This window comes from Rana temporaria, chromosome 11 (assembly GCF_905171775.1).
Source record: "Rana temporaria chromosome 11, aRanTem1.1, whole genome shotgun sequence".
NCBI lineage: Eukaryota > Metazoa > Chordata > Amphibia > Anura > Ranidae > Rana > Rana temporaria.
The window spans coordinates 50,649,827-50,664,254 of NC_053499.1; the positions used below are offsets into that span (position 1 = coordinate 50,649,827).

The 14,428-nt window shown below is 42.6% G+C and overlaps 2 protein-coding genes across 12 annotated transcripts in view; both read right to left on the minus strand.

The window, feature by feature from the left end:
• The window catches only part of LOC120916761 (mucin-5AC-like), a 295,447-nt gene that overhangs the window by 73,445 nt on the left and 207,574 nt on the right, over positions 1–14,428 (minus strand). The window lies entirely within an intron of this gene.
• LOC120916906 (40S ribosomal protein S28-like) lies at positions 1,917–2,126 on the minus strand. Its single transcript, XM_040327848.1, has one exon. The coding sequence runs from the start codon at positions 2,124–2,126 to the stop codon at positions 1,917–1,919; it is 210 nt and encodes a 69-aa protein (XP_040183782.1).

Here is a 14,428-nt window from a genome sequence, read left to right on the forward strand (position 1 = left end):
GCCAGTTTGAAATCATATGAGTTCAGCTGAACTTGCTAACCCGCAGCAGTGTGAACCTGGGCTAAAACTTAGAAGCTGATTGGTTTCTACGCAGTGCTGCACCAAATTGTTCTCACTCAAGTTTTAGTAAATCTCCCCCAATGTTCAAAAACTAGGTCCAGTAAATGTATTACAATGAAGCTTGCACAGTAATTTTCTTTTTTCAGGTGTGCTTACTGTTGTTAATTTTAGGTTGAAATCATGATATAGAGTTTGGCAGTCTGGTGACTAGCCAAAATATTTTATACATTATTGATGATTGCTCTAGCTGGCTATTTATCTTTTGGTTAGCTATGATTAAGCACTAAGCTTTAGTGTGAAACGCGTCAGCTTGTACCTGTTTTGCTGTGGCATGTTTTTTGTGATTTTATTATTTTTACAATAAAATAAACTTTTTTGGAGTGCGGCTGTCCAAACATTCCTCTTTAATTTGCATGGCTATTTATCTTAATGTGCATTTGCATTCTATTTGTTGCTGTCATAAGGGTGTTATGATGAACCGCAAATTTTTGTTTGCCTTAAATTCATCTTTACAACCAAGAAATGTCTTCAGTTTTCCACTACACATGGCTAAGCCAATTTCTCACTTATTCTCATAAATAGGCATCTGGGTGTGTCAAATGCCAGGTCACCCCTGTGCTCTTTAGTTCCATCTTTAAGCCCCTATGTCACTGCAGGACAAAGGGGGGATGTAGGAGCTGGCAAAGGCAACCATGTCAGGCAGCGAAGTACCAGACTTTTGAAACACTGTGCAGTTTGTTAGATGCTAAACATTCTTCAGCAAGATTAGCTTGTCAAGAAAAATCAGCAGCACAGTTGGTGGGAAAGATAAGCATTCATTTTTGCATCGTTTTGCTCGTCGAGTTCCTTGTGAAGCCGTCGAGAAACTCGACAAGCCAATTTTCTCCATTCCCATCAAGGAAATAGAGAACATGCTTTCTTTTTGGCTTGTCGAGTTTCTCGACAGTTTCCTCAACGAAAGTGTACACACGACCGGTTTCCTCGGCAAAAAATATCTCCCAGCAAGTTTCTTGCTGGTTTTACCCGAGAAACTCGGTCGTGTGTATGAGGCCTGAGATGATAACTTCCCATATTCTCTGCCTGTGTTGCATGCTTAGCCATAGGAATGAGCTTTAGGTACAGATCAATGGCAGGTTTGACCTAAGTTCAATGTTCGCTGAATGGGCAAAATCAATGGACAGACATGGCCTGTTTATCCTCACCAAACTTTTGTCTGCTACTACTACAATAATAGCATCATATAGTAATCAAGTCAGCAGGTAGCTTGGGTGACATAACAGCCTGGGTGAGTATGGCAGGAGTGGGATCATTTTGGGTGAGTTGTCGTGTTTCATGTGATTTTAAGTGATTCTATGTAATGATCAATTTTTTTGATTTTTAAAATATTTGAATAAAGGACTTTTTGCATGGTGTGTGAGTGTTTATTTGCTATTTCTTTTTTTTCCATTAATAAGTGACCAGGGATACTATGCACCCCTTACACATTCAAGTAGGGGGTGGTGTAGCCACCAGGGGCTTCATATTTTAAAGGGGGCATACAGATACCTGTAAGTCCCCCCTCCCCGCATCCACTGGGCCATGGATGTTGGGAAGAGGCCCATAGAAGGCAAGGTGCTTTGCCAGGGGCCCTCCAGGAAATATATCCTCCCTGTGTAAGGGGCATGTAGCCTAGTATAGTTGGGGGGATACATGTTTGATGCCCCTCCTTTTCTTGGACAGCCAGGCTGCCTGCTCATATAAGGGTCTGGTGTGGATTTTAGGGGAGGGGCACACAACCATTTTCTTTCTTTCATTTCTTACATTTTATTTTTAACCAAGATACAAAGCTGCTGCAGATGAAAGTTTATAAGGCATTGCTAGTATAATCTCCTAGATTCACATTCAGATTCCAACAGGGTCAATACATCTCCCCCACGAATAGGGCCGTTTACGTTTCTTATGATGGAGCAGTTGGTATCATCCATGAACTCAATATGGACCTGAGTACACTGTTCCTGAGATCCAGTTCTCCCAAGAACTTTTGTTACCCGAGCAAGCTTGATCAGCAGCACGCGGCCTGTGTCCATGATGATAGATTCGAGCAAAAAAGAGCCACACATCAATTTTTGTGTAGTGTTTTTGCATGAGGTCCACCTTAAAGACTATACCAGGCCCTAATGCTGGATAAGGGTCTGGTATAAACGTTGAAGGGGAATACCTGAAAAATAATACAATGCAGCCACTGCATCCAAGGACTGGTAAGCTGCAACATACAACTTTTTTGTTTTAGGGCTTAGATACACTTGTCTGCTTATTTTTCTCAGAAAATAGTGAAAAGTGCAGTCGTTTTGTCACATTAGATGTTTTATATAAGCAGAAAGCAGACCACATAGCACTTGCTTCAACCCAAAAAGTAATTACATGCAGTGAATGCCAGTATTGCCTAATCAGCAATGTGGAATTCAGTTACCAAAACAGAGGGTATCTGAGGGCCAAAAATGTGTAAAACTGCATTTAATGAACATGCCATATCATACCATGAGACCCATGGTCCTATTAAGGTCTGGGTATACTTTGGCATGTTTCCCATTAGACGTTTTATGAATACCTACATAACAGATGCATTAATAAATAACTTATAATGCTAAAGAATTTATAATAACATTTCTTAAATGGGATACATAGTGATATATATTGCTTAAAACTTTGATAGTTATGCCAACAATTAGGCCATTAACCTCATGTAGTTTCAAATGAGTAGCTGAAAAAACAGAGAGAACATTAAACATCATAAATCAATGTTTCTTTACCGCCTTTTAAACATCACATTCACTACTCCAGTGCCAATAAAGTACTTCTGAATCTAGGGGGTGGGAAACACTCTGGGCCTAAAGCATGCCTTATCATTTGCTTGTTTTATCACAAAGCAAAGTATCACCACCACAAAATATATACTGCCATAGCCCTGTTTATATATGTACACATATTAGGCAAATATGTACTCATATCTTTATTTGAGAACATATTCTTTATGTATTATTATTATTTTTCTGACTTTCCAGTAGTGGAAATATTAACAGGCTGACTGTGTAATGGAGTGGTGTAGGCACATTAGTGACAGAATATATTTTCCATTTTTTTTAAGTTGTAAAAGAGCTTTAGGATTCAGTGATGCTAAAGTTTATAAAAGACTGTCTCTATTGCATGACTAAGGATAAAAAACAGTTCTACCACATCAAGCAGACAGGTTTACGTTTGTTTATACCAAGTTGCTAAGGTTAATTAATGAACAGATATTTTTGTATTGGCACAGATTGCAAACAATAATTTTTTTGTTTTATTTATTTATGACTGAGGAAGAACATCCCTTAAGCTACCACCAGCCCAGGACATGCCCAGATATACTGTAAATGTTGATGGAAAATAACAGTTACTAAACTTACAGTCTAGGAGTTCCTGACTATAATATGTAGCAGTCCTGATCATCTCCATTATATGAAATCAAAGGAATTGCATTTACTAACTTTTAATTAAATATGGGGGTATGATTGAAGCCAAGGCACAGTTTAACCACTTCCCGACGGCCGTACGACTTTATACGGCCGCAGGGTGGCTCTAAATCTCTCGGAGGCCGTGTTTTTACGGCCTCCGCTCCTCCTGGCCACTGGGGGGAGCGCGCGCACCCGCCGCATCACTGGGATGCCGCTGCGTGTGCCTGGCGGCCGCGATGTCCGCCAGGCTCCCGCAATCGGCGGTTACAGAGAGAAGGACATGGATCTGTGTGTGTAAACACAGATCCATGTCCTGTCAGGGAGAGAGGAGACCGATCTGTGTCTCTTGTACATAGGGACACAGATCGATCACCTCCCCCAGTCAGTCCCCTTCCCCCACAGTGTACCCCCTAGTGTTAACCCCTTTAATGCCAGTCACATTTATACAGTAATTAGTGCATATTTATAGCACTGATCGCAGTATAAATGTGAATGGTGCCAAAAATGTGTCAAAAGTGTCCGATGTGTCCGCCATAATGTCGCAGTACCGATAAAAATCGCAGATCGCCGCCATTACTAGTAAAAAAAAAAAAAAAAAAAATTCTGTCCCCTATTTTGTAGGTGCTATAACTTTTGCGCAAACCAGTCGCTTATTGCGATTTTTTTTTTTTTTACTAAAAATATGTAGAATACGTATTGGCCTAGACTGAGAAAAAAAAATTAAAAAAAATTGAGCTATTTATTACAGCAACAAGTAAAAAATATTTTTTTTTTTTCAAAATTGTCGCTCTATTTTTGTTTATAGCGCAAAAAATAAAAACCGCAGAAGTGATCAAATACCACCAAAAGAAAGCTCTATTTGTGGGGAAAAAAGGACGTCAATTTTGTTTGGGAGCCACGTTGCGCGACCGCGCAATTGTCAGTTAAAGCAACGCAGTGCCGAATCGCAAAAAGTCCTCTGGTCAGGAAGGGGGTATATGTGCCCAGTAAGCAAGTGGTTAAAAATTTTGTTTTATAACTTCCGGCGCCACATGGAGTAGCTGCCCCTCACCTCAGCTCCCACAGCCAGATTCTCAAAACGGCCTATAAAGCCGACAGACCCGCCACCGATCAACGGCAGCACCATCAGCCAACCCCCGGCCAGAGGATGGACAGATTTGTGGAAAAAAACGGCCCGCGATCGTACGAGGCCGTAACGGGTCAGCCGCAAATCGAGGACCCGGCTTCGGCCTGCATGGAACCTTCCGTGGAAACCTCTCCCGCAATGGAGGTAAGCGACGCTTTGGCCCCCCTTCTCCCCACAGGCTTCCACGGCTCCTCCACACACAGGGGACCCCAATACAGAGCTCATCGCCTAGGCAGTGGCAGCTCTTCTGTCCCCAATGATTTCGGCCTCTGTTAAGAAGGCCATCAGCACAGGCATGCAGAAGCTCCAGGCCCAGTTAGGGGAGCACGCCTCCAGATTGAATGAGGCTGAATATCGCATCGCTAATATGGAGGAAGAATTGTACCAGGCCCAGTCCACAGAGCAGGCCCAAGACAAGACGAACAGGTACATCCTTGACAAGCTGGACGATTTAGAAAATAGGTCCAGAAGGAGCAACCTGCGTTTCGTGGGCATCCCAGAATCGTTACAACCTTCGGCACTTACGGATCTATGCTCGAGTCGCATTCCTGAAGCATTAGGCCTCCCAGGCCCCTGCACAGTCGAGCGCGCCCACAGTATGGAAACCTTTAATTCCGATCGCAAATCACCTCGCCCCATTATCACCAAGTACCTCAACTACTCGGACAAAGCTTTCATCCTACAGAAATTCAGGCAGTCCAGATCACTCCAGATCAATGAAATAAAGATCCTGATTTTTGCGGACTACTCGATTGAAGTATCCAAGAAAAGAAAAGCTTTCCAACAGATCTGCTCAGAGCTTCACCGACTACAAGTCAAATTCACCCTGGCATTCCCAGCTACTCTCCGGCTTAAAGCCCCCAACGGTGACCAACTCTCTTTTCACGAACTGTCTGCAGCAGAAACCTTCCTGAGATCGCAACACTCGGGCCCACAGCTTAGTCCTTCTCCCAGATCAGCCCCCACCAACCGTGCCCTGGAACACAGAAGTCCACGTAAAGACTCTCCAAAAATATTCAGAGCCTCTGGTCCAGACCAACAACGATTCTCTCCTTATTAATGTACTTTCAACCACGCCTCTACTGAACACGGCCCCTACGTCTCTTCAATCCACCGATCTGGTTCTCCCCAGGACTTACGCCTAGCATAGCCTTGCTCCCTCCTCCCCATCGTTCATCAAGGCTCCCGGTAGGCCGAGAAACTTTTTCACTTCTTTTTCCACTGTCTTATGTATCATTGGAATGTCTCATACTGTTTACGGTTGCAACCTATACTTGATTTCTTTCCCCCTGGCATCCCTGCCTGGTCCTCTCTCTCCACACATGACTCACTGCTGCTGTCTGCTTATTCCCTACACCATGGGTAGACTAAAGCGCAACGAGTCCTGTGTTGGGAGTTGGCCTACTCTGTAACTCCATGTGGAAAAAAGAGAAGTTCCTTGATTGTGTTTTTCAGTTTGTATGTTTTCAACACCACCCTCTCCTCCCACCCCTTGCATTTTTCTCTGCTCTATACCACATGCGCACCAATTGCACCTCAACCTACATACTCAGATAGCCTTGGCTCCCTCGCTGTTTTAAACATGTTGTCCACATACCACCAACTACTACTGCACACCACCGACACAATGCCGGCACATATCCCCCCAGTGGCCCCCCCTAACATGAAAGTAGTTTCTTGGAATGTTAAAGGGCTCCGCTCCCCCAATAAGAGAATGAAAATCTTACGCCACCTTAAGCGACTTAAGACTGACATTGCCCTACTCCAGGAAACCCACATATCCACCCCTGATTTTCAACGAATGAAAAAACTCTGGGTGGGCACGGTTCTCGGCTCTGACTCTGATCGACGCAGAGCGGGAGTTTTGATACTCATAAAGAAAAATCTCCCATGCACGGTCCTATCTACGGACTCGGACTCCGAGGGCTGCTTTGTATCTGCCCGGGTTCAATTAGGGACCAGGGTCTTGGTACTCACAAACGTCTATGCACCCAACTACCCTACGAGACAGTTTTATGGGGAACTTACATCCTGGCTTTTGCACGATCCAACTCTCCCACAATTGATAGGCGGGGACTTTAATTCCACTATGCACCTGTCGGACGATAGGTCTTTCCTCAGGCACCCACGTCCCTCCCCAAATGCCAATGATCAGACACTATTGGCACCAACGATGGAATCCCTCCACCTTCACGACATCTGGCGCCTACGGCACCCGGCAGATAGGGACTTGACTTTTTACTCTAACCCCCATAATGTATTTACAAGAATAGACTATTTGTTTTGCACAGACGCTTTCGTCTTACTGATATCGGATGCCGACATCCATGACATTGTGATATCTGACCACGCACCTGTAACGACCACGATTGACGACCCTGACTTACATACAAATCCCAAAATATGGCGTTTCCCTTCTTACCTCCACAACAACTCTGACTTCCAGCAACATATGGTCTGAATACACCTCGACTAATGCGTTACACTCTGACAATCCCAATCTTTTCTGGGAAGCGCATACAGCTTTCCTTAGGGGCTGTATAATATCTTATGCCGCCTCTTTTAAAAGAAACACCCTCAGGAATTATAAATTGGCCAGCTCACGACTACATTGCGCCCAACGATCCCTTTACACTGACGACTCTCCGGACAACAGGAAGGCTTGGCTTACGGCCAAGCAGTCCTTTGACACGTGGGCTGCGGCTCTCCAACAGACCAAAAAGGCACACCTGGATGCCACTCTTCACAAAATTGGCAACAAAGCAGGCAAGTTACTCTCTAGGCTGTGCAAGGGCCGGAATCGCCCAACTCACATTACCTCCCTTAGCGACTCGTCGGGTACTGTTAAAAACACTCAAAAAGACATAAATGACGCTATGCTTCATTTCTATGCCTCCCTTTACGCCCCCGATCCCATAGATGTACCAACTGCACTTGACTTCCTTCAGAAAACTGCCCTCACTCAAATCTCTCCATCCCAACTCGAAGCTCTGAATGCTCCTATATCCCCTCCTGAGATACACACTGTTATTAAGAACCTTGCCCCATCCAAAGCCCCTGGTCCAGATGGTTTCACGGGAGAATTTTATAAATCATTCTACTCGCTCCTGATACCCACCCTTCACAAAGTCTATCAACATATCTGGTCAGGCAGTCTCTACCTACCCACAGGCAACCAAGGAATCATTAAACTTCTGGAAAAAAGAGGGGAAAAACCCTCTAGAGTCAGGCTCATATAGGCCCATCTCACTCCTAAATCTTGATGACAAGATTCTCTCCAAAATTATAGCCACCAGATTGGCTGCCATCATACCCTCTCTGATACACCCTGCCCAATCAGGGTTCATGAAAGGCAAGACGGCCATCATGAATATCAGGAAGGTGATGATGGCCCTGGAACATGCCAAGTGCAACCCAAAAGGGGATCATGCCATCATCACTCTAGATGCTAAGAAAGCCTTCGACAACGTAAGTTTTGAATGGCTTTCCATGGTCATGACTAAAATGGGATTCTCCGGCCCCTTCGCCCATCTTATTAACGCCATGTATAACGCCCCGGCTGCAAGGTTGGTGGCCGCAGGCCTCCTATCGGACGAATTCTGCCTCCACAAAGGAACGAGACAAGGTTGCCCCCTTTCCCCGCTCCTTTTTAATATTGCTCTAGAACCTTTATCCAGATACCTGACCCAAGTAGCCCCTCTACATGGTATTAGAATTGGCGACCACGAACTACGTACATCCCTCTTCGCTGACGATGTCCTTATTTTCTCAGCTAACCCCTCTCATGACATGAATACCATCAAAGAAACGTTTGTCCAATTCAGACGGTGCTCGGAACTCCGCATAAATTACGGAAATTCTCCCCTAGGCATCAAAATAGGGAAACTACCCTCCTCTCTATCATCTCAACTATCCCCCTCTGTTCACGAAAATCTCTCAGGAATTATATAACTGGATGGATCTGCCCCTCTCGCTCCTGGGAAGATGTCATCTAGTAAAAATGGTCAGTTTCGCTCGCCTACTATATCCATTACAGACTATTCCTCTGCTTCTACAACATAAAGACGTAAAACTTCTCAATTTGGCCATATCTAAATTTCTCTGGCGAGGCAGACGGCCACGTATAGCCTTCTCAAAGCTATATCTTCCCAGACAAGAGGGGCGTATCAGCATACCTAATATCAGAACATACAACTTAGCCTGCTTACTAAGGACTGGCTTGGACTGGGTAGCCCGGTCTTCTCGCTACTCCAATTTCCCCTTGGAAACAGCAATGGTACACCCTCTCTCCCTGGTAGCCCTCCTCCACTGTCAGTGGAAATCCATCCCCCCACCCCTTCAACACAACCTCCTGCTTCGTGACACGGTCATCGCATGGAGAGAAGCTAGGAAGAGCCTCAAACTATCACCCTTTATATCTCGCCACCTCCCAATTCAGGGGAATCCGACCTTCCTCCCCGGCCTGGAAAATCAGCCGTACCTCATCTGGCAGCAAAAGGGACTTAAGGAATTCTTCTCACTTTGCGACCTGCAAGTTCTCACTCCCCCCGTCACATATTTTCCAATATGGACAATGCGTCAGCTTCCTGAAAGATGCCTGTAGAGACGACTGCAAAAGGTTCAAAGTATCTCTCATGGACACCCTTCTCTCTCAGGGCTCTTACAAAATATCGGACATCTACCTACCTCTTCTCCTGAAAACTACTCCTCCCCATCAGCTGCCAACTGGTCTAAAGACTTCCCAGATACCGAGCTAGTGGACAAGCTTCTTCATGTACTCAATACCGTTCACAAACTGATCCCCAACGAGATCTGGAGGGAAACTTAACTCAAAATCGTCCACCGGGCCCATATTCCCTTTCTATCTGCCAAACTATCCGCCCCTGTTTGCCCTCTGTGCCAGCACCCCAGGCCTTCATTGACCCATCGCTTCTGGTCTTGTTCTTACATCTCCGCTTTTTGGGATCAAGTCCATATATTTTTGAAGTAACTTTACTAAAATTACCCAAAGACCCTTTACTTCTCAATCTTTGGTTGGTGGTGCCTCAAAAGTCCCATACATCTATAGCACTATTCACTTATCATTGTTGGGAATGGTGCTACCTTACTCAGGGTCAAGTCACACCTTATTTGTTTTATTCTTGCATATTAGACTACTCATTTTGACCTTAATGATTGTAGAATGTGAGTAGCGTGACAATTTTAAGATTTCATGTTGCAAAATTACGTATATCCCCAAGGCTTATCAAAGTAGAGAGTTGCTACAGCTGTCGTTTATAGTAAGTACATCATATGATATCAGGAAGAGTATGTTTATGCGTAAATACACTAAATAATAGCAAGACAAAGGGAAACATTGCACAAGGATATGGTAAATTTAGAAGAGGAGTGACCCATGTGTATTCAGTGACACTTATGAAGAGGAATTTCTGTCTTCTCTCCAAGATTATTTAACCATTTATTGTGAATAAGAGGAAATTAATATTGTTAAGACTGTAATTCATGAGAAAGCAATTTTCTAAGGGAAGGGAAATCATTGTTTTGAGAATGGCATAGAGGTTAACCAGCATTGAAAAGGTGATTAATTAAAGCTGAACTCTGGGGAAAACGTAATGTTACCTATGCAGTGCAGGAAGGAGTCCCACCACCTTGAATGCAATGATCACTTTTTTCTAGGGTACCATAAAAAGCAGTTTTACTTTTAAAAACTGGTGACTGCTTAAGAATTACATTTTAAGCAGACACCCGTTTTCATGTTCATATGTTTTAGACTTAAAGGGGTTGTAAAGGTTTTTTTTTTTATTTTCTAAATAGGTTCCTTTAAGCTAGCGCATTGTTGGTTCACTAACCTTCGATTTCCCTTCTAAATTTTTTTTTCTTTGTCTGAATTTCTCACTTCCTGTTTCTCCTCAGTAAGCTTGCCCCCATCATCCAAGCTGTTCTGGTTCGGGGTTAATCAGCCAGAATAGCTCACTGAGGAGGGACAGGAACTGAGACACTCAGACAAAGAAAACAAAGAAAAAAACATTTAGAAGGGAAATCGAAGGAAAAGGTAAGTGAACCAACAATCCACTAGCTTAAAGGAACCTATTTAGAAAATAAAAAATGAACCTTTACAACCCCTTTTATTGACATGTAAGTACTTAGTGGGATGAGTTAATTTCTCCCCTCCTTTACACATATAGTCTCCCTCGTGTTTGGGTGTAACATTGTACCTTATCGTTTTATTATTACTATTTTTTTACAGACATTGGTGCACTCATCCCTGATGATGTGGTAGAAAACCACAAAACATGCGTTGGGACAATTTTGATGCACAATTTTCTTTTTAGATGGTTTTGATTCATCCACTCCCAAGTAACCCACAATGTTGCTTTTCAAGCGATTCTTTATGATGGACAACTGTCTTATACCTCAATATGTCATCTCTAAGTTGCTATAATTGTTTTTATGAATATCTGGTTAATAATGTGTGATTGATATGCTTGCCTACCATGTATGTACTTATTTTACTATGTCGTGTTTTCTAATGTATTGAATAAAACATGTCTTCTTACATTGACTCCTCTTTTAGCCATGCTAGACCTACCTCATTTAGAGTCTCAAACCCTCTTTTTCTTGTATATAGATAGGGATGGAGATGTGGGATCCTACACACCTCATTTAAAGTCCCAAACCCCTCTTTTTGTTTTAATGGTACCCTAGACAAAAAAGCACCTAATATTTACAGTGAAGGGGTATTCCCACTGCAAGAGTAACTTGCCGCTTTAACACAAGCCTTCAGCTTTAACACAAATAATGCAAACATTTTAATTTTTAATTTTCACCACTCAAGAGAATCTAACTTTTTCAGTACTTCATGCTCGTAATCCAAGCCCCTTTGCTAGAAAACATATGGATCTCCTTGAAGACTATAGTGCGGTTAAAGTAACACTAAACTCTGGCTTAAAGAAAAATCTATTAATTTATTCTTAACTCAAAAAAGTACTTTCTATTCCTGTCAGTCTTCATCCCACTTCCTATTATAGGATGGCTACATTCATTCTCTATGGTCCTGCTGTATGTAGCAATGTAGATGCCCTCTCTTGCTTGCTCCCAAGATCGACTAGGGACTATGATATAAGTACTGATAGGATGTGTCGTGTGCATAGAGTAGAGCACATAACCACAACCAGCTTGCATTGCTCCTTCCAAACAAACAGAAGTGAGAAAAAAAAAAGAGCTCATGGCGGACATTACAAGGAAGCGGAGATGGAAAGCAGCAGGATCAACTATTTTTTTTGCAGAATACAGAAAACAAATCTCATCGTGACTGAGTGAGTCTGAACATCATGTAGTAAAGCATTTATTGTTTTTTATGATGTGGGTTAGTGGCACTTTAACAAATACTGTTTTTTGTAAATTGACTTTAATATCATATAACATTTTTTATGCAATATTTATTGCAGGTTTAGGATTTTCCAGTATTTACCGCACACTTTTTTCTATGACTTGAAAATTGTTTAATACGTGTGATATTTAACTGCAACGAGTCACATGACTGAAATATTGCAGGTGATGTGGCTTAGTGAATTGAGGCCTGGGTGATGCTTTTGGTGGTTGAGAGTGAGGCTGCGTACACACGACCGGTTAAACCGATGAGAACAGTCTGATGGACCGTTTTCATCGGTCCAAACCGATCATGTTTGGGCGCCATCGGTTATTTAACCATCGGTTAAAAAAAAGCCAACTTGTTTTAAATTTAACCGATGGATTCCTAACCGATAGAAAAAAAACGATCGTTAGTAGGCACGACCATCGGTTAAAAATCCACGCATGCTCAGACTAAATTAGGGGACAGGGGGCGCTCGTTCTGGTAAAACCAGCGTTCGTTATGGACATAGCACATTCATTCAAGGGTGGCGCCATTGGATTTGAACTTCCCCTTTATAGTGCCGTTGTACTTGGTTTACATGTCCGCGTTCTGACACGATCGTTTTTTTTAACCGATGGTGTGTAGGCGCGACTGACCATCAGTCAGCTTTATCGGTTAACCGATGGAAAAATCCATCAGACCGTTCTCATCGGATGGACCAATCTTGTGTACGCAGCCTGAGACCAGTAGAATATTTTGCAAGATTGTGTTCATCATTGATTTGGCCAACAACTTGCTCCCTTTTAGATCTACAGGTAAGAGGAATAGAACATACTTGAGCGAGTGCAGTAAAGCAGCAAAAATATGAGATATGACTCTTTGTTTGGCTGTAGTACTAAAAATCATTGTGAATAATACAGCCTTTTGGAGATAGAAAGGGCGAAGTCTTGGCTGTACTTCTGGTATTGCATGTATTGGTAATAGTGTTTTAGGGATAAAGCATATTTTAGCTGCTGAAAGGATTTCAGGATATTATTAATAAATATGTGATGAATGTTTATAATCTCTAGTGCTTTTAAGAGCTCAAAGGTTCTCAACTTGTTGATCTCAGGAGAGAAATGCATTTTCTCATAAGGGAGTATACGATTTGCAACTGGTATAACACATTAAACCCACCTAGACTTGAGTTGTGCATATTCTTTGGGTCATACAGTTATAGTGATCCCTAGGTATTGGAAAGTGGATACAATTTGTAAATAGTTGGCACAAATATGTAAATAAAGATCCTGTTAGGAGGTCTAGAAGGAGTAGTGTCCACTTGTTTGCTTTTTTTCCAATCTCGAGAAGGAGAAATCCTGAGAAATATCTTAAAGGGGTTGTAAAGGTACAATTTGTTTTTCCTAAATAGCTTCCTTTACCTTAGTGCAGTCCCCCTTCACTTACCTCATCCTTCGATTTTGCTTTTAAATGTCCTTATTTCTTCTAAGAAATCCTCACTTCTTGTTATTCTGTCTGTAACTTGACACAGTAATGCAGGGCTTTCTCCCTGGTGTGGAGTGTCATGCTCACCCCCTCCCTTGAACTACAGGAGAGTCAGGATGCCCACTAACACACAGCTCATTTCTCTATCTGCAATGTAGAGAGCGTCCTGACTGTCCTGTAGTCCAAGGGAGGGGCGAGCACGACACTCAACACCAGAGAGAAAGCCTTGCATTACTGTGTGTACTTACAGAAGAACAGGAAGTAAGGATTTCTCAGAAGAAATGAGGACATTTAAAAGCAAAATCGAAGGATGAGGTAAGTGAAGGAGGACTGCACTAAGGTAAAGGAAGATATTTAGGAACAAAAATTACCTTTACAACCCCTTTAAGGGAAGTAGTGAAATTTGAAAGGGAGATGGTGATGATAAAAGGACATCATCCGCATACAAGACCAGTCTCTCCTGGATATCTCTGATCATTGTTGCCAGAGGCTCTACTGTCATCACAAATAGGAGGAGCAACAGAGGACAGCTGATTGTTCATCGTTGATGCGCACTTGGGCACATGCCATGAAGAACAGAGCACACCTAATAAAGCTGGGACCTAATCTGCCACCATGGTTAGGACCAATTGACACATTTCTTGGCAGTGTCCAATGACAATATGGCCATTTTACCTGAATTTTCTGGCTGATTTTGCAAATGAAGTAACGATCTTGGAACAAATTCTCCTGGAATTCATTCTGATCAGTCATCATGAACTATATTGATAACTAGGTAAACAAGGCTTTTTGCCAGGACCTACACAAAAAGTGATATAGGTCTATATGAGTTTATGATTTGGTAGCATTCTTACCTTGAATAGGAATCACTAACATATTGGCTTTGTACATAAAGGCAGGATGTTTCCTGGTATTTGATCATTTAACACATCTAAT

Coding starts and splice junctions, on each gene's coding strand:
- LOC120916906 (XM_040327848.1), bottom strand. CDS start 2,126: ATGGACACAGGCCGCGTGCTGCTGATCAAGCTTGCTCGGGTAACAAAA.